A 25222-nucleotide genomic window follows, 5' to 3' on the forward strand; every position below is an offset into this window, starting at 1 on the left:
TACAGACCTTTCATTATAGACGAATTCACTTTCACCAGTGTAACGCCTGTTTGAGGTTGTTCAAATAAACCGTAAAATGTATTCTCAATGGAGACGTTACCATTACTATAATCTTATACAGTTCTATGGAAAAATTACTTCCAATGGCAGTTGCAGCAGGAGTAAAGTTAAATGTAATCTAAATCAAATATTTCAACAATACTTGCCAATACATGTTCCATTACTAGCAAGTTCAAAGCCATCTTCACAACCGCAGGAATAGGAACCAAGGCTGTTTTCACAAACTGTTTGATGAGCGCCTGTGCACGGGTTATCCGAGCATTCGTCAATATCATCTACGCAGAAATCTCCAGTCCAACCAGCTTCACAATTACATTCTGCAGTCACGTGATGACATGATCGCGCGTTATTAAAGTTACAAGTGCATGGCGTAGCACAGTCTTTTCCATATGAAAATCCATCACATTCTGAAAATCAATTTGATTTAATAGTGAGTGGTGCATGGTGAAACAAAGTATACTGAATTTATTGGTATAAAAGTACTTGTTTGTCCGTTTGTTTGGTTTTACGGCGCACCCACTACCAACACAATTTAGGTCATATGGCGCCGAAACAGGGAAGATGATTTTAACTTACCTCAGGTGTTACAAATTTAAGCTACCACACCTGCTGGAGCTAATATATGCATAGATTCCAATATTTCGAACCCATTTAGTCGCCTCTTGCGACCACGCAGGGATAAATAGTTGCTAAAATGTTTAAAGGCAACCCGTCTGCCATAAGGTGACAAGAACTGGTAATTAGATAAATGTTGTCATGTTTTATAGTGGGTATACCTTGCATTTGTTTGTTCTAAATTTAGCATTATGATTAAAAAAAATAATCGATCATTTGGAGAGATCATTTTATAAAGATTATATCATGTTTAAGTTCCCTTCTTTATTAAATCTAAATTCTGTTGTTATTACCTCGACATACGCCACTAGTTTTCACATATCCAGGTACACAATTACATTGGTATGAGCCGTCTGTATTATCGCACGTGGAGTTTTCTGGACAATCAAATGTTCCGGCTGAGCATTCGTCGAAATCTTCACTACACGTGTCTCCTTGCCAACCAGCCTTACATGTACACGTACCGTTTATAGTGTTACATAGCTGTGTGGTGTTACCATTGCACGCGCACGTACTGTTGCACTCATAACCAAATGTATTCTGTCCACAACCTAGGAATAAATATTTAAGTTTTCTGTCTAAAATACAATGTAAACTATCATGTATAAAATCAAATAAACAGTATAACTTGCGGATTGTTAGGATTCTTTTCACTACATTTCACTGTTTCACTTTATATTTCTTCAAGTTCAATACAGATAGCTGTACGTAACAAATGTTAATGTTTGTTTAAGGTATTCGTAATTATGAAATCATTCAAAACTGTGAACTATAGGTAGACATTGTTTAATCGATATTGTAAGTTGATGTGCTGACTCCCATATACATAAAGTACAAGCAATACAAAACCAAAATATAACGTTTAAAACATAAATGAAAGTTTTATCTAGAAGAAAATAAAATGTTATTGCCATTATTTTTGTCTCATTAATGCTTACCTTGACAAATTCCATCACTGGTCGTGAAATAACCTACGTCACATTTACAGTAGAATGACCCGTTGGTGTTAACACAGTTCGAGTTATTCGGGCACGTGTAAGTATTACACTCATTAATGTCATCTTGACATCTAATTCCACTCCATCCTTCGGAACATGTGCACGCCCCGTTGACAGGATCACATGACACAGTGTTGTCATTGTCACAATTACATGTTTCCGTGCAGTTGTCACCGTATTTTCCACTAGGACAGACTGCGTCATTTTCAGAATAAGTATTTTATTAGATTATATGCATAAAGAATTCTAATGAAATTTTATATTGTTTTTAATCTAGTTAGGTATACTAATACAATTACAATCAAAACAATTTAGTTATTGTTCTCGCAAGTTTAATGTTGAGCTTGTTTAACTCTGTTGGGTGTCAGTATAATTTGTAAATTGAATACGATACACGTGTCAAATAACTAACATAATTAATTGTTATATATGTAAGATTACAAACTTATTCATGATACTGTACATTATGAGTGCACTGTCCCCAGCTTAATATATATAATGAAAAATGATTGCAAAATAAATGAATGCAACGTTGTTGTAAAATATGTAATGACGCACCGATACACGTAGCCTTATCAGTATCTAACTGGTACCCTTTCTCATTACAAACACAACTGTATCCTCCTTCTTCTTCAACACACTGCTGGGAACAAGGATTGGGGTCAAAAGAACATTCTTTTATATCTACGAATAAATATAACATACAGGTATATTGCAACATTCATGTTACAAAATCATTTTGTTTAAAAAACAACCTTGCAATTTCTCAAGAAATAACATTAACGATATAAAGGAAGGATAGCCAAGACAATGTTTTGTGCAAACACTTATTATGTACTAGATTTTGTTTGTGATATGATGTTTTTGTTTACATTTATACAATAAAATATAACTAAAGTGAATACACTCTATCAAGTAACAAACATAATGAACTTAGGTAAGATTTTAACAAGATTTGCACCCATGTAGTCAAAGAATTACACATATTTATACAAAATGTTTGTAAACATATATTTTTTATTATTCTTTTTCACTCATAATCATAACCTCGTGTATTTCTATGTTACTTTGTCGATGTACTAAATTAAGGTAAGATAAATCTAAACAAAGACAAGACAATAACTTATTACAGACATCTGCGTTGTTACTCATAAGAACTGTAAACATACCGACACATGTTGTGTTCGATCCTTCCTCAAACTTGAAACCCGGCTTACAAACACAGGTGTTTATTTCATTGATAAATGTACATGTTGCATTCCCATTACAGGGATTTGAGACACACTCCTTTTCAGCTTAAAAAACAAATAACATACATTGAAATATCATCAGCTTTGCGTAGGCTAACATATACATTAGATTGAATAAAACAATAAAATATTACATCCTGTTCCAAACACGACATGCTGAACAACAAAGAACGGGACTGGTTTTCTCCATTGCAGTCCTTTAACTGGCACCAAGCCATAAATTGTAAATTTCATCACCATAGATATTATTTTAGAATATTTTATTTTTGTTGATACTTCTGTTGCATTATTCCACTAGTAATACCATATATATTCCTATATAACACAAATGGTTACAATCAATTATCATAGACTCAAAATGATCTAAGACGTAGCTTTAACTTAAAGTTTATTTCCATACATTTTTTAATTTGTATAGCTACAGAATCAATATACCAAATCGGATCAATAACTAGGTATTAATTTTCTTTTATTTCATCACGTGATGTATATACATGTACGGATGGGACAATTGGTGACTAACCTGCAGTGTCTTTTCTTATTGTTTTTATTCTAACTATTCCTAACTTTCCTCTAATGGCAAGTTTAATTCTAGCCCAAAACACATAATTCTTACATCAATGTCTAGCCATTTGAATAGATGTTTTTCACATAGCTCCCCTGGCCACCATTTTCAGGGTCGTTCTCCCTATACTATATGGTTAGAATATCTTTCATATATAATTCTATCATCTTAAAGAAACAGATAAAATATTGTACATGTTGGTGCTATTATTGTATTTTAATATATATTTTAATGTTTTTGGTGATAAATGTACACATATTATATCACTTACGGATACATGTTCGTCTGTCCGTCAGATCCAGTCTAAACCCTGTCTCACAAGAACATCTGTAACTACCTATAGTATTGCTGCATATCTGTGAACAATCGTTCTGTCCTTCACATTCATTGATATCTATAATAGTACAACAACGGCAACATCAATAGCGTTATCTATTTTCATGTAAAAGATGTTGTTTTTTTTACTTTTTAATAGCTCATACTTCTGAAAGAAAAAGAACACTTAGATTCCATAACATTAGTACCGGGAAGACCTAATGTGGTTGACAGAAAAAATGACAACCAGTAGGCTTAATTTAAACATGATGAGGTTATGTAATTAAATTTACAAATTCCCACGAATCTATATTTCAAACTAAGGGAGACAATCTACTCTAATCATAGACAAACGGAACACGACATCTGTATCAGTCTCATTTCACAACCATTATATCAGATCAGTTGGTTATATAGATACAAGATAAACTTTATTAAATTAAAACAATTCCAAGTATTACCATTGCACGTGTTGCCAGTTTGTAGAAAGCCAGTATTACAACTACACGTGTAGCTGCCATTTGTGTTGGTACAAACTTGAGCACAGTCATTGTCATCAACATTCACACATTCATTTATATCTATATTGATAAAACAATGCAAAACATTATCTTAATGGTGAGAAGAAATTAAATTTAGCAAACATAAGATCTGCCTGAATTACAATGAAAATGGTGTCGTTGCTAATAATGAAAATAAGAAAAAAATAACATCAACCCAAGCAAAACCGATTATGATGCTTCTAAATGATATAGTCATTTATGAAAATAGCCATCTTGTAGTAATCCTTTATGTTATGACCACAAATTTCAGAAGTATCGGTCTTAAAAACTTAAAAAATATTTTGCGAAAAAATAGTTTTAATTGTTTTAAGAAATTTAAAACATCATGTTCGTTATTACTGTTGACCTTAATAAAATGACTGACCTTGACATATGTTATTTGTATCTTTATTGTATCCCGTCACACAATCACACGAGTAAGACCCGGGCGAATTATTGCACACTTCGTTTGTTCCCGTGCATGGAGATGTGACACATTCGTCTGTATCTATAGCACACGTTTCTCCGCTCCACCCTGTCTTACAGACACATCCAGTGACAGGATCACAGGTGTCCGCACCAACACCGCAATTACACTCACTTTCACAGTTGTCACCGTAATGTGAAGAGTCGCATGCTAGATATTTTCAAAAAGAAGAATAAGAAGTTATAATACTTCACAAATATGTCATAGTGCCTTATACGAAGAATTTAAGCAATTATTGTGCATTGTTCTGTATGTGGTAATTAACCTGTTTAACTACATTAATAATACTGCACGTTTGTAACGTCGCTTTTTTCATTGGATACTCGTGACGTTCATATAATTATATATACATGGGTGCTGCCATTTCATGAAGAATCTCACTTTTTTCTAAAAAGGATGTTTGCTATATTATAAATTTATTAAAAATATTCATGACAGCTTATATGACCGTATATAATATTGTTGTTTGCGTTATAACCCTCGCCAAGCGGCTCGGGTTATATTTACAAACAACCGTTAATATAAGGCCATATAATCTGTCAAAATTCTTAATAACTAATAATATACCAGGATGATCAGAAATATACTTCATCAAAAACTAACATTTAAAACGACAATTTAAGTAATGCTTTACCTGCACAAGATCTTTTATCATTTTGTAGTTTATTTCCAGGCCTGCAAGAACAAGTGTATCCCCCTATCTCATTCTCACACGAGTCCTTGTGGTCACACAAATTCAACTCAGTTGAGGAACACTCATTTATATCTGTTCAAGTAAAATAACTAACTTTAGTATATACTTAATGAAATATTAAGAAATATGGATTAAACAAATTTTGTATTTTCAATTCCCATATTTTTACTTTAAAAATTTATTTTTCACTGCAGTGAAATATTTTTCCGCATTTTCACTGGCGTCTTGATGGACTACATTCTTTAAATTCAGCCAATACCAACACAATCTAAGAGGAAGTCTTTTAAATTGAAAAAAGAGATAAATGTAAGTAATAAACAGAGAATTCAAGTTATTTAGTATGCTGGTGTTTTTAGATCTATGAAATATATGATGACGAAATAAATATTATGATCTGTCACTACTAATAAGAACACAGATTGCAATTAATTATATTATGTTTGTTTTGATAACTTGGTATGAACTTCTCATTTATTACTGACTTATAATTACTAAAATAACCTGTCAGCACAAAAATATATTATCAACACATAATTTCAATAAATTCATTACCGGTTAGTACAATAACAAATGAAGGTGCAAGGTTTGTCAATAGAGACAAATAATGGAACATAAGATACATAGTTCCTTCACTTATCATAAAAAAACGACCTGAATTTTCGCCGGATACATGGTTTACTTACCAATGCAGGTTTCACCATCAGGGGCAAGGTTGTATCCTTTATTGCAGAAACACTTTGCTTGCTCATTTTCAACACGGCATATATGTGAACAGTTTACAGACGGGAATAATGTGCATGGATCAGACACTGTAAGTAAGGATAATTTTTTAAATGTTTTAATGTAGTAATAATAATATCTTATTTAGATTGACCGCTGTCGGAATGGACAGTGTGATTTGAGCAATGAAAACAAAAATAAAAAGGTAACAATTACAGACTCAGTTTGAATGAGTTTGTCTTTGAGACATAATGAAAGATGCAACATGTCGGTTAAAGCAATATTCAATCTGATAAAAATCAGCTCCATATTCATGCTGCGCATAAGGATCCGACGACCACCAGTAGGTTGTCACATTCTCGTGACGTTTCAAACAGCCAATAATCGGCGACCTTTCACAATTTTGAAAGCGACACGGTTTCTAATTTTGACCGCTGAAACACCATAGGACTGTACTGAGTAGGTAAATTTCAGGAAACAAGAACAAAAATCTCGTTGTCCATATTGCCGGCAGGTAAACTGGCAAAATAATCTTGCCCATTAAAAATGAGTTTATATGTTTCAAATTACTTCAAACATTCAATTCTAACAAAAATCAACTATTTGTTTTATTTCAACGGACAACAACATTTTGATACTTCGTCTTATGCCTATCTGTAAAAGACAGTTTGATTGCATGACTGAAAATATCTTTCTCGGGAAATCCGTATATCAAGTTATAACTTAAGTAGATCTGGACGTTAGTCAGATTAAAGCAATATTCAGTTTTCAACATCTAAGAATTTGGTTCAATGATCCCGACTGACAAGAAAAATGATAAAATTAAACTGACCAACCAAAATGGAACTGATATAAAGCTTTACCTTTTATGCATGTTTTACGGTCATCATTGAGCAGGTAACCAAAGTAGCACTCACAGCTATACCGTCCTTGTGCGTTAACACATGTGTGTTCACAATCTGAACTTCCTGTCTCACACTCGTTTATGTCTAAATAAATTATAATGGATACTAGCTAAACATAAATTTATATATACAATGAAGAAATGTATGGCATATATTAGTCATAGAAAGTGAGTGATTAAGGTAGTACACCCCTAATGCACTGTCTCCACTTTGAAGAGTATCCAAATAGGCTAAAATCACTGTAAAGTGTATTGAAACTGAGGGGGCGTGGGTTCAAACCCCAGAAGGGGCAATTTTTTTTCTTTCTTTTTTTTCTTTTTAACATTTTTTATTAACCTCTCAGACCCCTATGGAAGAAAAAAGTGTTTTATTTTAATTATATAATTATTGTAGGTATTTATTTATTAAATAATGCCAAATTTAATAGCAAATATGATACCAGATATTTTCAAAGTTTAATAAAATAAAAACTAAACGGTAAAAGTATTTTATATTTTGCAAGACCAAGCAATATACATTAAAAAGAAATTTAGGCAAACTTTGAAAATAGCCCCTCATTTTTGAAAATTTTAGGGATATTTTAAATAAGGCTTTTTACATAGGGAAATGGTCAAATTAGTGTTAAAAGTGGGTGGGGTAGGGTTACATTTTTATACATATTTAAAACATTTCGTTTAAAAACAATCATTTTGCTTGTTTAATTTGTTACCTATATGTCATTGTTTATTTCTTAACAATGAGCAAAAGGAAAACATTTTTCATAATGATGATATTATAGATTATTTAGAGTTTCCTCATTTCTGAAAAAAATCCCTTCTAATGGCAAAGTTTTAGTTCATAAAAATGTCCATAACTCATAAACCACACGGTAAATTTTGTTTAAATTTTGCATACAGGTGACATTTAAGGCATATACCTGTCCTATGTTGTCAAATTTACAATTCCTTATAGTGCCCATTAGGGGTGTACTACCTTAAATTCACATTGAGTTATGTACAATATGTAAAAATACAAAATACAACCAAACAAGTGAAACAAAACCAATTACTAGCCACGTTGGGCCCATAAGTCACTTACAAATATTCTACATGACTTGTACATCTGAATATGCATACACCTGCATATTCGAATATGTATATCTTTAAACTGTTGAATGTATAAATTGAAGAAAGACAAACAGTTAGATTCAGACAAGTTATATATGTAACGATACAAATAACATAGGCCGGTCTACATGGACCAAATCTCTTAGGTGATAATCAGGGAAATAAGATAATTTATTATACCAGAACCCGGACGATGCCAAGTGAGATATTCGAACATTAGACTGTTAATAAAATGTTCTAATCTAAATTTACCGGTATATCGGATTTTGAAGAAGATTCTGATAGACAGTGAGATATATAACAGCATGAGGAGTTGAAACAAAAGGTGCAAACCGATTTGTGACATCATTTTTGTAATATAAACAACACATCCAGTTTGACAATTATTGGCAAATCATATGATTCTAGGTACATTTATTGTGTTTGAACGTTTGTTTTGATAACGAAATCATGTTTTAATTAATAAATCTTGTTGTTTTATAATTCTAGCTGTGCTCGTTATGGAAGCAAACTGCATGGCTTAACTATCATATATTTTCCCTTTACTTTACTCCTATAAAACTTTATTGAACGACATATGATGGTTTTACCTATACAGTTTGTAGGATCTGTCGGGTCAACATTGAATCCAGCTTCACAACTGCAGGAAAAACTCCCTACTGTATTAATACACCTTTGAGCGCAGGTGTTAGCTACTGCGTCCTCGCATTCGTCATTATCTGTAAGAACAAGAAAGGAATGATTTATAACAACTGTATTTACTTATTGGCGATTTGTTTAATTAATATTAATTAAAGGATAAATCACTGTTATCAAATAGTTCGATGCATGTAATTGACATTATAAATCAACTATATAAGGTCAGTTTCTTACCAACACATGCCCCATTTTCCAGCTTGTATCCTGAACGACAGCTACATTTGTACGAACCAAAAGTATTTGTACAAATTTTGTTAACATCCTCGCAAATATTTGAAGTCAGGCATTCATTGATGTCTGTGTCACAGTTGGTTCCCGTCCATCCTGTCTTGCAGACGCAGCCATGCACAGGGTCACATCGATCGGAACCACGGCCACACTTACACGTGCGCGAACATTTGTTACCGAAACTCGGAAAAGCGCATGCTGTAAATGCAAATAAATGTCTTGTCTTTTTTATTTAAAAACAATTTCTACACATTTCCTTGAAAAAAAAAACAACACACACACAAAAAACACCAAATCTAAGGCGCTGTTTGTCATTTACACCACATTTAAGGTTTATATAAATACTTTGTCTTCTGTATGTTTAATACTTTGTCTTCTGTATGTTTAAAATGTTTGCTGCCTTTTAAACAAGTTTGTTTGGTTTCAAGTCACGCCGATATTTTAAATGACTTTCAATCTCCACCGTTCTATCAATACTCCTTGTAGAATAAAAGCTAGGGTCGGTGAAGGACTAGAACCACCAGTCAACAGTGTGCCAGCTTAATAGCTTCGGCACTGAGGAATTCAGCGCTTTTAGGACACGTATGCTCGAATGAGAAAGTGCAAAGAATGTAACCTTTTCATGTCATAGATATGCCCTGTTTTGAATTTGGAACAGTCCATTTTAAGTATAACGGATTTCACAATTAAAATACAATAATTTAGCTATCCTGAGTATAAAGCTTAGTCAGACTGCACGTCTCTTTTTCTACCCCAAATCATGAATTGGCTGACTTGTTTTTATATGAACACGTTTATAACATTTATTAATGTTTTTTTACAAGCTAAGTGTTGACCCAATTGATAAGTTCTACGTTAATTAAATAAAAATGCTATATTATACGTTGGCACGTGGTTTTGTCGTCCAGGAGCTTGTATCCAGGGAAACATCCACATTCAAAACTACCAATTTCATCTGTACACGTCTGAGAACATACCCCAGTCGCACATTCATTTATATCTGCAAACATTTGTGAACATTTACTTATTTGATTTGTAATAATACTTTAATTACTGTAAAGATATTCAATAATCTATGTAATAAGGAACATTTTACAATTTACAATAAATATCAGTAAAATATTTTTAGTTGTTGTTTATAGATACATTAAACGGCTTGTGTTTCTTAAGCAAATTAAGAATCAATTGAAAAAAAGACAACAAAAAACAACAACATAAAAGCCTGAAATACACTTAGTTGACTACAAGAGCATTAATGGGGTCATCAATTTCCCTCCACTATATAAAATAAGAATGTTATAAAGTACTGCTTATAAAGAAAATGATGATTGGAATCGTCAAACGAAATAAGTAAAATTGAACACAAAATGGCTTACTTGTACATGTATTGCCTGCTGTGAGTTCAAACCCATTACTGCAGAAACATTCAGCCTGTCCCGTGCTATTGAGGGTGCAACCAGCAGTATTGTTACAATCAAGTGCGTCACAACCTTCCAGTGGAATTTCGTCTGTAAAAAATATAAAAAAAGCTCTCAATGTAACTTACGTAACACACAAAAATACATGTTGATTATTTAAAACAATAATAAAACAACTAAAACAACAACAACAAAAACTGCTGCTGGTGCTGTTACTGCTACCGCTACCACCACCACTACCACGACGACCACCACCGCTAATGCTACTACTTCTACAAATGATAATAGTAAAGTATAGTAAGGCACAATGTAAGAATATACATTGCATTTCCCTGAATTTAACTGAAATATTACTTATTTCTTCCGCATCATGTTCTGACACAAAGTGGAGATGTATAACGACTTATTTAAACGAGAAATTGCATACTACAATATAAATTAACATTATATGATAAGCCATATAATTTGATAAATGTACAATGTTTAAAAAAAATACAGCGTACGACAATATGTATGTACATGCACATACCCTTTACACATGTTGATTCATTAATCCAGCTGTAACCTTGGAAACAGGTGCAGTTGTAACCTCCCTGATAGTTGTCACATGTCTGGTCACACCCACTCGTAGATTCTTCACACTCATTAATATCTTTAATTAAAAGTCAGTTGTATTTTTAGACGAACATTATATTATACGACGAACGAACAATGTATTATAATACAAACACTGTATTATAACACGAACAATGTATTATAAAATGAACAATGTATTATAAGTCGAACAATGTATTATAAGACAAACAGGGCATTATCAGATGAACAATGTATTATAAGACAAATAGAGCATTATCAGATGAACAATGTATTATAAGACAAACAGGGCATTATCAGAGGAAGAATGTATTATAAGACAAACAGGGCATTATCAGATGAAGAATGTATTATAAGACAAACAGGGCATTATCAGATGAACAATGTATTATAAGACAAACAGGGCATTATCAGATGAAGAATGTATTATAAGGCGAACAATGTAATATAAGACAAACAGGGTATTATAAAACGAACAATGTATTACAATACGAACACTGTTCAATGTATAAAACGTACCATTAGACGAACATTGTTTTATAAAACACTTCTTGATAAAACACTTCTTGATAAACCGCACAATGATTATGTCAAAAAAGTCGAAAAAGTTTTTTAAGACACAATAATCAACCAAACGCAATGTTTTTAACACGAAAAAAAATGACCGAAGAAAACAGTAAAGTTTCTTCCCGTTAAAATTTTGAATCATCAGCTAACGAAACCTTGGTTACACGACAAAAAATACCTTCTGTATTCACAAGCTTGGTCACAAACAATGAGTCACACATTCTTTTAAACATTAAAATAACTAAAAATTACGCCTTTCAAAAAATCAAAAATCTCCCTTTACAGCAGAAAAACTTTTTCCGCCAGCAAATGGCGAGGTAATATGAAATTTGTGCGAAAATTGGGATTACTTTAAATTTTAAAAGTGATTTTTATGCAAATTTAAAGTGAATGGTAAATAAAATAGTTAAACCCAAAAATCAAAACCCACTGACCAACAGTATTTTTTTAAATATGTTCAAATAAAGCTTAAAAACGCGAGGCAGTCTTTTTTACAATTTCAGTGGTTCTTGTATTGTATCATTAACATTTTCTAATATAATTTATTGGTCAATCACCATTATAATATTCAATTTCAATATAAAATATTAATCAATCATAATCATCATTATAATGGATATTTCCAGTTTTTCATAGCGGAACATTTAGCCACATCTTTTCCATTCATTGCTAGGTCAACTGCTCACGAACAGTATCACAGACACATAACCATGTTTCTTTGTGCAAACTAGTAATGTACATGACCTGCAATGTTGATTCATATAATCAGCTGTAACCTTGGAAACAAGCGTAAACACTTGAACTCCATATAGTTTAAACCTGTTCACACAAGCACTCTAGCGTTCCAAAAATTTTAAATCCAGTGAAGCAATATGCAACATCGCCGTAGCATCGGGAACAATGTTTTTGATCGAACAAGATATGAAATGACGCAAGTATTTTGAGCAAGCAATAATAAACGCCGTAACACGGCGTTTCGATAACAGTGATTGATAAGGACATACCGTATGCAATCAAAAGTATTCATACAAGCAAACGGGAAACCCGTATCGCAGAACGATGAAGAAGGCATTTGTTAGCCATGGTATGATGAAAACATTGATAAATGAGAAACATTATTTCAGAAATAGGGATATGTCTGCAACAATTTATTTAGAAGAACTAGCTTATGATGGAATTATTATAACAAAAAGTAATAAAGAAACAATTAATTATAAAATACACCAGACTTAATTCAAGATTAAAATATAAAACAATGTAAATAAAAAACAGGGTTTATAAAAACATGTAAAATAATGTTAAACATGTAACATTATAAAATCAATTTGCATGAAACAATGTTTTATGAGCAATAATTTAAGACGAACTGCAATTAACAATAAACTGTACTTAATTAGCAATTTTGTCTAAACAGTATCCACTGTATATATTAAACGTATGCATAAATCTGATTAACATGGTAAAGTTTTATGTACACAATATGAAAATTTTACACAGTGAAGCAAGGTATATAACAATTCAAATGGTAATCCGTTTAAGCAGATACAAGCGCATAAAGCATAAATAAGCATCGTCAGTAAGTGAAAATATTGAGCACAAAGATGAACGCAGTCAACGCTGGGATACACTGAATTAAATCTCCGTAAGTATTACAATTCTTGAAAACTCCGTGCAGCCATAAATTCCGTTGAGAACCTAAAATAACCATGTCATAAAAATTATCAGTTTTTTCATCGAAGTGACTTTGTTTTTTACATAACGGCAAATCGTAACGCAATCACTATAAGCTTTACAATCAATCTATTTGATTGAAAAAAGACATTGTCAACTTTCACAGTATTTTGGAGAAATCATAATCTTACTATTTAACGCAATGGCAGAGACCTTCCATAATTCAAAAAATGCCAAATACGATGCATACATTATCATAATGTCGAAAGGGAAATTAAACCCCTTATTGATTCGGAGAAAATTTTTCATGAGGACAATGCAACACATCTTTACACTAATTATCGGTCAATAATTTCATACCTATACATTTATTATCCGTTTCAATGAAGCCATTAGGACATGGACTACATGTGTAAGGTGCAAGGCTCGGGTCGGCTTTGTGAACGTCGGCATTAGTGTCGCTGCAATTACGACCGACGGAACAAGGAGCTGCCTCGCATCCATCATAGTCGTATTCACAATTATCACCTGTAAAAATAAACAAAGTATGTTAAATGTATTATTATTTAACATGTCTTAACATTATAAAAAGCGATAAAAATTTAATCAACTCTTTTTTTTTTATTTAATTCTAACGAAAAAAATCTTTTTTATAAAGCACATTGCATTTCTATCAGCATAATATATTATTCAAATGTTATCTTTTTGTGAAAGAAATTGGTTGAAATACTAAGATTATGAAGCCAATATAATTCAAATAACCTTCCACGGTGTTAACATTAATACGAATTGATACTGTACAATAAAACAACTCTGTTGAAATGAGCAATCAAACGACTTAAAACATTAACTAAAATATCATTACATCAATTATGCAAAGCAATGGTTATTCATTGCTATGCAATGAAATCTGCCCGAGCATTGGTATTAAAATTAAAAATGTCCGTCAACTAGCCTGTCCAGTACTCCTCACAGACACAAGTGGCGTATTTAAAATGATCGGTTGTTGTGTCGTCTTCATGTAAAACACTGTAGTTACAAGCTCCATGTGAGCTACAACCAGTACACAGTACAATAACCACATCTACCGCAGGGGACTTTACTCCGAACTTGTCTTTGGCAAGCACGCTAAAACAGATACATTTTGTACTGCTGGGAATAGCAAATATACATTTTATTTGGAATTTAAATGCGTTTTAAGCTTCACACCCTAAGTGTCTATGAATATAGTAACATGAAGCGGACAGTTTATAAATAACATTTCTGTCAAAATCTATAGACGCCATATACATAAAAACCCTTACTTTATCGCCATATACTTGCTTATTAATAGTTGCTGGTTAGCATATAATTCTCTTTTAAATTTTAATGATTCTCTTTCATAAGAGAACCTACAATAGGTGATACTATCGTAAGTTTTGGCAATGTCCTCCATATTATAATAAGTTTAATATACTTAACGAACGTATTCACTAAGAAGTGTTAGGCTTATTGGTCGTTTACCTGACATACGCTGGACTGTTGTCTGTTAACGTAAGAGTGACGTCAGCACTACCGTTAACACGTTGTGGACCTATTTTAATATTGTCGTCTGCTACTGTTGTATTGGCAAACTCGTAGGACACTTCGCCATCATCAATACCGTAAATAGTGAAAGTTGATGGAACGTTAACATTTAAATTAATATAATGTCGATCATCTACTACCGTGGTTCCATTTGTCACAGTCAGAGAAGGTACCTTATTTGCTAAAATGTGAAAAAAATGAACAGCTCTAAACAATTGTTAAGCTCATTCTTTAGAATAATTACAGAAATTGTGACGTATTGCATGATGTATACATGTCTGCACATTGTCACGACATGAATATGGTTAAGAGAAAAGCAACACTACGATAATCATTTGTAAAATTTTCTAAAAGCGTAATACTGAATAATAGTTAACCATGTATTTCTTTAATAAGAGAACTGTCTTAATTACAATCATAATTAAACAATACCTGTCTGTTGTGCCGTTTCCTCTGCCCGAGTTTCTGTTGTATTTGTTTCTAGTGCCAACTCTTTGTTACCAGTAAACACGTAATCAAAGATACACTGATTATTGTCCTCGCCACACAGTTCCTTTGCCTCGGCAACTAAAGTTTCATTTGCCTCATCAAGGAACTTTGGTACGAAATCAGGGAAACTAAAGTCGCTATGGCTAACTCCGTCGTCGTATTTAAACAAGCTTTCATTTGCCGAGGTCATCCCTTTAGTTGATAAAATATTTACAAAGAAAATATGTTTTAATATTTGATGTAATATATCAAGATAAGATCACACGAAATTAAGTAGACCAAAATTATGAAAAAACCAGTATTCAAACGTTATATTTTAATTGTATATAAATTTAGAGTTTTCACTATAGCTATCATGCATGTGATAATTACAATATTATCTTTAATTAAGTCCAATGACCGCTTTTAATAATTGGTCGGCAGCTCATTTAAAAATGGAAAATATATCGTATATACTGTCCACTTATATACTGTTGTAGGAACTTACATGTTTGTCCGAAATACGTAAATATTGAACTTTCGTTTGCTGAATCCGGTAGAGGTGTTGCTTTATAGCGAGGTAAGAAATCGTCTGTTGCATCCCCATTGAAGTTGCCTAGCAACCCAGTTGTTATATTTTGATATGTGCTTGGTAACCCTAGACTCATTTGTAGCAGGCCAGTACCGACTGTCACATTGAAAGCAATTCCTTTAAAAAAACCCAACAAATTCATGAAACAAAATGTTTCGAGCCAACATTTACGTGTACTGCAAACATTTAGAAAAATGACCATAGTCTAACAAGAGAAACTTTGATCACATATAAAATCGTTATCATACGTAAACATTATAACTTATAAATACCTTTGTTCTGAGTATAAAATTTATACTTTCACTTTAAATATGATTATATCACAATTTGTATCACAATTTGCACTATTTTGACAGCAGAGACCTTATTTCCCGTCCCACTAGTGGGGCGGGAAATTAAGAAAATAGTGCAAATTGTGATACAAGCATGAAACTTTCAGGAAATCATCTTTAGACCATGTAGATTTCAAAAGTGAAGTGGGCCCAAAAATATCTCTGCTCATTCAAGATGGCCGCCATTTTCAAAATGGCCGCCATATACATTTGACGTACATTCTAGCTCATTCATTCCAATTTTTGGTAGAGACCTTTAACTAACACCAAAAGCATGCATATAGTTTCTCCTTTCCAAAATTTAAATCTTACAAAATTGCTCTTTCATACCTCTTCCAAAATCCAAGATGGCGTCCAATATGGCCGTCGATTTTGTGCAAAACTGTTATATCATTTTTATAGTATAATTTGTTGCACAAATTATGTTTATTATGATAAAAAGTGTTTAAACATATCAGAGATAATCAAATTATATGTTAATCTCAATAAAAGTAAACATTTTAAAAGTTTTTGTCTTAGAAATATCTTTTAGAAAGATCAAGAAAAAAATCCATTTTTTTCATATTTTTCAAATTTGATTTCCTTAATTAATGTTCAAAGTTAAAAAAGTTACTTTATATCTTAAACTGTATTTGACATTCCATTAATATCATGTGTTTATTGTAAAATATGTAAGAAAAACATTAAATCTGTAGGTTTTATATTTTGTGAAAGTGGGTGGGGTAATTTTATACGGTAATTATTGTAACAGAAAAAAACAACAGAAAATAAACATAGCTAATAGCTAATAGATCTGTTGTGCGCTTATATGAAACCTACTACATGTATTAAGATAGGTGTCAGGAGAGGGTTACACCAGCAAACAACTGTTAATTACTCAAGGCTATAAAACATTTACAAAAATATTTTTAATGAATTTATAATGCTACAAAAGTCCTATTTTTGAAGATTTATAAAAAAAAGTAGGCATAAATTCGTAGGGAGCCTTGGATAAATTCCACAGTATTGAACTGGGGATAATGTGTAAGCGGCTGGATAGCTCAGACCAAGTCACGAATGTCCAATAAAAGTCGACGTTAGAAAGACTTAGAATGATAATACTAAATCACCTGATTTTCCCAAACTGCACATATTATCAATTTTGATTATCACAAGTTACTTATTAATAATAATAAAAAGTTACCTTTCTCCGAGAAGCTTGTAATAAGAGTATTATTATCGCGACTAAAAGTCAATTCATCTGCAACACATATCGATTGCCCCTCATTCTCATAGTAATCTACAGTGTAATCAGCCCAATGTGTTTTGTTTGTCCCGGCATATAGATTTATACCAGTCTTGTTATTGTTGATTTCCACCTGAAGCCAGGAATCGGTTGTTTGAATAACAAAAGCTGAAAATATTGTTGCTTCAGAAAGGGTGCCATCTTCTTTCACAGCCTGAGTTGTTCTGCTTTGTATTTGGATATCTTCGGACTCTATATGCAACAATATATACTCACCATGTCCGTTAAAGGTATACTTGCGGTTATCCAGTGTTGTTATGTGAGGATCTCCAAACCCACCAGCTGTGGACAGATTACGTAAAATATTAAAATTTTGAAATACGCAATCAATAGTAGCTATTGACATATATACACGTATTGTTGAATTTCAGCTAGACATGAAAGATAAGGTCATTTGCTTGATCCAAAAACAAAATGAATGAAAATGTGAACAATTAAAGTGTTAGTGAAAACGCATTTATTTTTTCTATTAAAATCTTTCCATATTTTTAGAAAAAAAAATCACAATTGTACAAATGACTAAAATACTAGAACTATAAGCTAACTATTTGCATTTTCTGTCTTGGCAAAGCCGACCTGTTGCGACTCAATGGTTTGGTGTTTGGTTTAAATTGTACGTATTATGACCTAATTATCTCTATCAATGGTGCTTTTATAATCACATATTAAACTTAACAGTAAAGATGTTATGAACATAACTTTAAAAGTAAATATTCAATAACATTACCGAAAAAGAAAAAGAAATCGAAATAGCAGTTAGTCACGCGAGGCCTGACGTCATAATACAGATCACAGAGGTCAGTTCGTTCACAACATATGTCCTTATAAAATGCATCATTCTGGCGGTGCTGTTGCGAATAAGTAAGTTGATTGTAGGTTTCAAACGACCCTGCTCTCCTGCCCCAAAATATCAAACTACCGGTCCATAAATCGTATGTGCATGTCTAAAAAATAATAAGCATGTATACAGAAATGATAAAGATGGAACCATTGGAAAAGGCTTTGATTAATTAATTAGATTATTCTACCAAAATTTATGAACGGCTGATAAAATTGATTGCTGGTAATTGACTTATTTGACCTTTCATTTGTTATTATTGATTGTTTAAAGGGACTCCACTAAGGTTTTTTGACATGACGGTACCGGAAATATTTTTTCGAGATTTAAATTTCATTTGTTGAAAATCTAGAGCAAAATTTTAGATAATTTTCTCGCTTTCTTGTTTTTTTTCAGAACTATTATTCATATTGTGAAAATTGACCCAAAATTGAAAAGCTTTGCAACGCTTTTCACTCAAATCGGGCTATGAATAACACAAAAAAAACCGATTTTTCATTTACTTCTGAGTATAGTTTTTATCTTTTGCATATATTTCTGATATAGGGTCCAATTTGTTTTTTATAAGAAATTATTTATTTTTTAGACTGAATGATCTCAGTGGAGTTCCTTTAATTAAGCCCCTAAACGTCTCTATAAAATAATTCTTGATCACAAAGGCAACCCTGCCAGTATCTTTTATTGCAATTTCCTCTAAAAAATATGTCTCAAAATAGCGAGCCCGTCCCCATGAACGTAGACAACTGTAAATCAATGAAAGGGTGTGTCTTTATGAATGACCTAGTTTCGCTAGCTATGGTAAGTTAACATGACTGTAATATTCATATGTTAAATCAATGCTATGCTGAATTGCCAGTTGATAATAATAATTAGAAGAAAATTTTGGACCTACCTTTCCATGCGGTGCGTAGCGGCCTCTCTGTCTTACAGGAGCAGTCAAAACTCCATTTGTCCAGTCTATTGTCCGAAAACCAAACTGTCCGTCGAAAAAGAGAAAGAATGATATGCACGGACATTGCGGCATGCTGGCCAATTGTTGTCTATAATAATTACGATATTTTAGTTCTCCCTGATGCCAGTTTGTACACATAGCTTGATAGTTAGGACCTAGTCCGTCTGGTGGTGTAAGTTCAAAGGTAGTTGCTCCTTGATACACTATTGGAAAAGTAATAACATGTATATTCATATTGTGTAACTCGAAGAAACAAAAACTGCTTGACCAACTTATACTTCATAATAAAACTAGCGACCAAAACAAATTTTGGTTTTATATTTCTGTCATGAGCGGGCATCTGTGTAGAACCACCGACGATCCGTAATCTAGCTAGATAAATTGTAGCTTCCTTACGTGAAAGAATTCAAAGCTACTGGCGGGACTCGAACCAATAGCGGTGCGGGCAAGTGGATTGAAGTCAACGACCTTAACAGCTCGTACAGGGACGCCCCAAGAAAAAAGATAAGCCTTGTGTTTAATTTGCCTGGATAGAGATTCAATGTTCACAATTTTTTTTCAAATGACTATATATTGGCTCAGCCTAAACATAGAATATGGACAAGTTGTGATGGGGAATCTGATTATCACGAAGACACTTTATTAACATAGATAAATCAGAACTGATGACTTATCTAGATTGATTATTACTTACATACTTTTAAGATTGTCTTTATTTCCTGCCAGATTACCGGACCTTTTACCTTTTAATAAATCATACATTAATAATATTGCATGTTCTAAAAGATTTTCACTTCATATAGCATGTATGTTTATTTTAATACTTATTAGCAATTTGGTGCAGACAAAAACGTTACCATTTGTTGAAGTTTCAAGAATTAGATTGATGTCTGCTTGACCTAAATAAGAACCATCAGAACTGTCATCTAGACCATCAGCATGACCGTTGACCAATAGTCCGATAAACTGCAAATTTGAGACAGACTTCATAGCACCTCCCTCGTAGAAAAAGAACGAATAGGCAACTTCTCCGTCTGTCACATAGATTACTTGGAAAGTGACCGTCTGAAATAACAGATAACATACATTTACATATACCATTTATGAACAGTATATGATTAACACAGAGCTTTAAATTAATATTAGTTATTTATTCGATAAAATCGAAGGAAGAATATTAAGATGGCATGTCCGTCCGTTCATCTGAATCCATATCTCGGTACCGGTTTATCAAATGTCCTTGAAAATTGGCATGAATTATTATCAATTTCATTAAACTCCATCCATGTTTTTTTAGTAATTGCCCTTTTATACTTAAAATAAAAGCATCTTAAAAAAAGAAATTAACATTTTGAGCGACTAATTGATTTTATAATAAAACTCAGCATGAATATCTTTTATAACCATCAAATGGCAGTACTAGGAAAATCTGCTCTTGTATTTATGAGTTATGGTCCTTTGTAAATTTAAACAAGGTATTTTAAGGCACTTTGTGCCTAAGAAACCAAAAAAAAAAAAAAAAAAAAAACCAAAAAAAAAAAAAACAAAAAAAACAACAAAACAAATGTTCCATTCCTTAAAAATTGGCAATTATGTTTTAAATTAAGTTTAAATAATGGTTTTAAAGAATGCTAGACAAAAGCGTTTAGTGAAATCATTTGTCATTAAGGTAGCAAATTGTAACAAAAGTCATATAAAAATACTTACTCACTGTAATTGTATAGATTGCCAAAAGGCTATAGAAGCAAAATATGGTCTGGACTTTTGACTAATGAGTATTATTCGAAATATTATCAGGACACCAAAATAAAAAAAATAGAAACAAAAATAAAAGCATTTCCGGTGAATAATGGGCCTCAAAGCCAATCCAAATACAGATGTGCTAGATTTTTTTTTAAATCCTAGCATAAATGTGTATTTCAAGTTCAATAAGGAAATGATTTAAGTGTTTTTTTTTCTTCTAGGAAAAAGCCATTTGTATTGTTTTTTATGCATGTACACAGCAGAGTTGTCTTCCTTTTTAGAGGAGACACCATTTGTAATCACAAGTGACTAATGTTTTTTAGATATTTTTATTTAAGATTTTAATAAACCAACATCATGACAATTGATAATCATGTATAGATATACGGGGATAATCAGTAATAATCCAAATCATCAATATAAAGGCATTTGATTTGAAACCAAGTACCAGTGGTCGCCGTTGTTACATTGCCATTGGTCAAAATTAATCGATTTTAGTAAAATTTCAGTCAAAATATTTCACATGTATTTGAGGAAAATAGAGCAACGTGTTTGTACATAGGTATAACCGAACTTATTTAAAAAGCCACTTAAATATTGGTCGAAATTATGAAAACTTTGAAAGAGACAACTCCCCAATAGAACATTTTCGTCTACCTATAGGTCTACTGTAAGTATATTTGTACAGATGTTAAATATTGCCCGAACAAAAGCTCTATCTTCTAATTTCGATCATTATACTCATCTTAATGTCTGAAACAATCGACATTTTCTAAATGTTCTGGCTTGTTGGAAACAATCATTCGGTGTTTCAAAGATAAGAAAAGTTTGAATATTTGACTAGAGCTAAAGTACTTCTCAATTTAAACATAAAATTACTCAAGGAGAAGTACTACTTACCGCAGAATAATTGCATACCAATCTCATTATTCATTGAACTGAATATTTTCGTGCATTTAAATCCAATATTTCATTTAAACTTTTTCATTATTTTATCATTAACTCATGGATCAAAACAGTTTTGTGACTGTATGAACATTGCCTCAAAAACGAATAAGTTGAAAGAAAACTAATGATAAAGGTTTATAAATATGTCTAACATTAATTTCATACATACCTCGCCATTAGCCCCGCCTAATATAGGGACCTCCTTCCAAGTTGCTTTGAAAATGAAAATCGGTGTTATTTGAACAGAGTATGTTTCATGTATAAAATTTCTCATGGATTCTGTGATATTTCCAGAGTTTGATGACATGCTATATGCCTGGTACCACACTGAACCTGAGCTTCTCAAATCCAAATCTGTGAAGTAGGGAGCCAGACAATAAATACCAACTAAATCAGGTGTGTATTGTCGGTTTACTGGAACTGTGTAACTTTGATAACGTCGGTTGAAACACACGAGCCCATTAGCACATACCTGAAATATCAAATACAATATATACAACGTCGTACAATGATTGTTTTATTCAAACAAATGGTAACACTGTAAGTTTTATTAATTCGATTGCGCGCTCATTCAGCGTTTATTAAATACAACCTTAAATACTGTCCCACTGTCATTTTGCTTGCGGAATGCTATCATGGTATACAGCAAGAAGATATTTTCTAAACGGAGAAACAATGTCTTGCACTTTTTTCTGATAATTATATTAAATTACGACATGTATTACGAATGCGTTGCGAAGAAGTGCTAGTGTTGCCAGCAGCGGCTATGAATATTTATATATTCTTACGCGATTCATCTTTAAATTGGGACTCTTTATTTTATTATAAAGCGAAAAACGCTTTTGCCTTAATACGTTTAAGTATATCACAAATAGATAATCGGAGGCATTTTCACTACCGTCAATTTACCCTCGGTGGAAAACAACTTACGTAGATCGTCCTGAATCTGGTCTGACTGAACGGTACAGCAAAGGTAGATCGCACTATACCATTACATCCGTCATCTGTTCCAGTCATTTTGTCGTCTCCTTCTTCCTGACCATAACTCAAATAAAGACCTGATACAGCCAAAATATAAAACTTATTTTTATATCTAAAATACAAACCTGATTTAGCCAAAATATAAACCTTTCATATATAACTTAAATATAGACCTGGTATAGCCAAAATAAAAACCTGATGTATATAACTAAAATTCAAACCTGATATAGCCAAAATATAAACCTGATGTATAAAACTCAAATAAAAACAACATACAAACATAAAACAAACATTACAAAATATACAAACATTGGTATTAATGGATAATTATTTAATCTATAGATGGGACTGTCGTCAGTATATGAATTATTTTCGTTTTCCCCTTCAGAAAAAATTTATTTTCGGGCAGCTTTAAAAAATTCAAAGGGTTTTAAAAATTGCAAAAACTTTTTACACTTGGGTTTCATAAAAACGGGTTTATCGGGAAAAAAAATAAACGATTTTAAAGGACGGGCAAAGTCTTTTTAAATTTTCAGGAAAATGGGTAATTTAAAAGCACCCTTTATACAGATAATTTAACGCCCCACGAAAAATTCCTATGAAAAGCACTGTGATTAATGTTTTCCGGGAGTTTCAGCCTTTTTTAAAACGTCCCGGTTTTAAAATGGACCCTTTTTATTTGTGTCTTCCCCGGGGCTATATAAATAAAATTTAAACGGGTTTTAAACCCAAATTTTTTTAAACGGACTTTTTAAAATAGAGATGACGTTGAAACTTAAATTATTGGGATGTCTTTTGGGGCATCTGAGTTGTAAAGCTAGGAGATAACTCTGTCGTGTAATACTCAGTCTAATGTGCATGAACGTCAAAGATATCATTATTATGACATTGATTTTGCTAAGTATAGAACGATCGACACAAACATAAAAAAGTAACTGAATGAAACTGAAACTGACCAGAGAGGAAAGTTGCAGTAGTTGTGCTGGTTGTAGGCACTGTAGTTGTAGTACTAGTTGTTGGTTCTGTAGTTGTAGTGCTTGTTGTAGGTTCTGTAGTGGTAGTACTTGTTGTTGGCTCTGTAGTAGTAGTACTTGTTGTAGGTTCTGTAGTAGTAGTACTAGTTGTGGGCTCTGTAGTTGTAGTACTTGTTGTAGGTTCTGTAGTTGTAGTACTAGTTGTTGGCTCTGTAGTTGTAGTACTAGTTGTTGGCTCAGTAGTTGTAGTACTAGTTGTAGGGCTCGTAGTTGTAGTAGTGTAGTACTAGTTGTTGGCTCAGTAGTTGTAGTACTTGTTGTTGGCTCAGTAGTTGTAGTGCTAGTTGTTGGCTCAGTAGTTGTAGTACTTGTTGTAGGTTCTGTAGTTGTAGTACTTGTTGTAGGCTCTGTAGGTGTAGTACTTGTTGTAGGTTCTGTAGTTGTAGTACTTGTTGTAGGCTCAGTAGTTGTAGTACTTGTTGTAGGCTCAGTAGTTGTAGTACTTGTTGTTGGCTCTGTGGTTGTAGTACTAGTTGTTGGCTCAGAAGTTGTAGTACTTGTTGTAGGCTCAGTAGTTGTAGTACTAGTTGTTGGCTCTGTAGTTGTAGTACTCGTTGTTGGCTCAGTAGTTGTAGTACTAGTTGTTGGCTCTGTAGTTGTAGTACTTGTTGTAGGCTCTGTAGTTGTAGTACTAGTTGTTTGGCTCTAGTAGTTGTAGTACTAGTTGTTGGCTCAGTAGTTGTAGTACTAGTTGTTGGCTCAGTAGTTGTAGTACTTGTTGTTGGCTCAGTAGTTGTAGTACTAGTTGTTGGTTCAGTAGTTGTAGTACTAGTTGTTGGCTCTGTAGTTGTAGTACTAGTTGTAGGCTCTGTAGTTGTAGTACTTGTTGTAGGTTCTGTAGTTGTAGTACTAGTTGTAGGCTCTGTAGTTGTAGTACTAGTTGTTGGCTCAGTAGAATTAGTACTTGTTGTTGGCTCAGTGGTTGTAGTACTAGTTGTTGGCTCTGTAGTTGTAGTACTTGTTGTAGGCTCAGTAGTGGTAGTACTTGTTGTTGGCTCTGTAGTTGTAGTACTTGTTGTAGGCTCTGTAGTTGTAGTACTTGTTGTTGG

The 25222-nt window shown here is 32.7% G+C and overlaps 1 protein-coding gene across 1 annotated transcript in view; it reads right to left on the reverse strand.

The window, feature by feature from the left end:
- LOC132715378 (uncharacterized) overlaps positions 1-25222 on the reverse strand; it is a 70140-nt gene that overhangs the window by 21600 nt on the left and 23318 nt on the right. Inside the window, exons 8-37 of the mRNA XM_060698741.1 lie at positions 24401-24734; positions 24096-24242; positions 23089-23216; positions 22328-22630; positions 20320-20532; positions 19408-19710; positions 18405-18621; positions 17576-17959; positions 15977-16177; positions 15433-15681; positions 14938-15181; positions 14390-14562; positions 13795-13962; positions 13390-13458; positions 11132-11254; positions 10561-10692; positions 10068-10184; positions 9131-9382; positions 8848-8976; positions 7110-7235; positions 6210-6335; positions 5467-5598; positions 4731-4982; positions 4265-4384; positions 3760-3882; positions 2843-2968; positions 2232-2357; positions 1614-1868; positions 969-1226; positions 207-467 (exon numbers count right to left, since the gene is read on the reverse strand). Of these exons, the coding sequence (XP_060554724.1) occupies positions 207-467; positions 969-1226; positions 1614-1868; positions 2232-2357; positions 2843-2968; positions 3760-3882; positions 4265-4384; positions 4731-4982; positions 5467-5598; positions 6210-6335; positions 7110-7235; positions 8848-8976; positions 9131-9382; positions 10068-10184; positions 10561-10692; positions 11132-11254; positions 13390-13458; positions 13795-13962; positions 14390-14562; positions 14938-15181; positions 15433-15681; positions 15977-16177; positions 17576-17959; positions 18405-18621; positions 19408-19710; positions 20320-20532; positions 22328-22630; positions 23089-23216; positions 24096-24242; positions 24401-24734 (5791 nt within the window). The remainder of the gene's footprint in view (positions 1-206; positions 468-968; positions 1227-1613; positions 1869-2231; positions 2358-2842; positions 2969-3759; positions 3883-4264; positions 4385-4730; positions 4983-5466; positions 5599-6209; positions 6336-7109; positions 7236-8847; positions 8977-9130; positions 9383-10067; positions 10185-10560; positions 10693-11131; positions 11255-13389; positions 13459-13794; positions 13963-14389; positions 14563-14937; positions 15182-15432; positions 15682-15976; positions 16178-17575; positions 17960-18404; positions 18622-19407; positions 19711-20319; positions 20533-22327; positions 22631-23088; positions 23217-24095; positions 24243-24400; positions 24735-25222) is intronic.

Source organism: Ruditapes philippinarum, unplaced genomic scaffold (genome assembly GCF_026571515.1).
Source record: "Ruditapes philippinarum isolate M1 unplaced genomic scaffold, ASM2657151v2 ctg1746_1_1_1_1, whole genome shotgun sequence".
Classification (NCBI taxonomy): domain Eukaryota; kingdom Metazoa; phylum Mollusca; class Bivalvia; order Venerida; family Veneridae; genus Ruditapes; species Ruditapes philippinarum.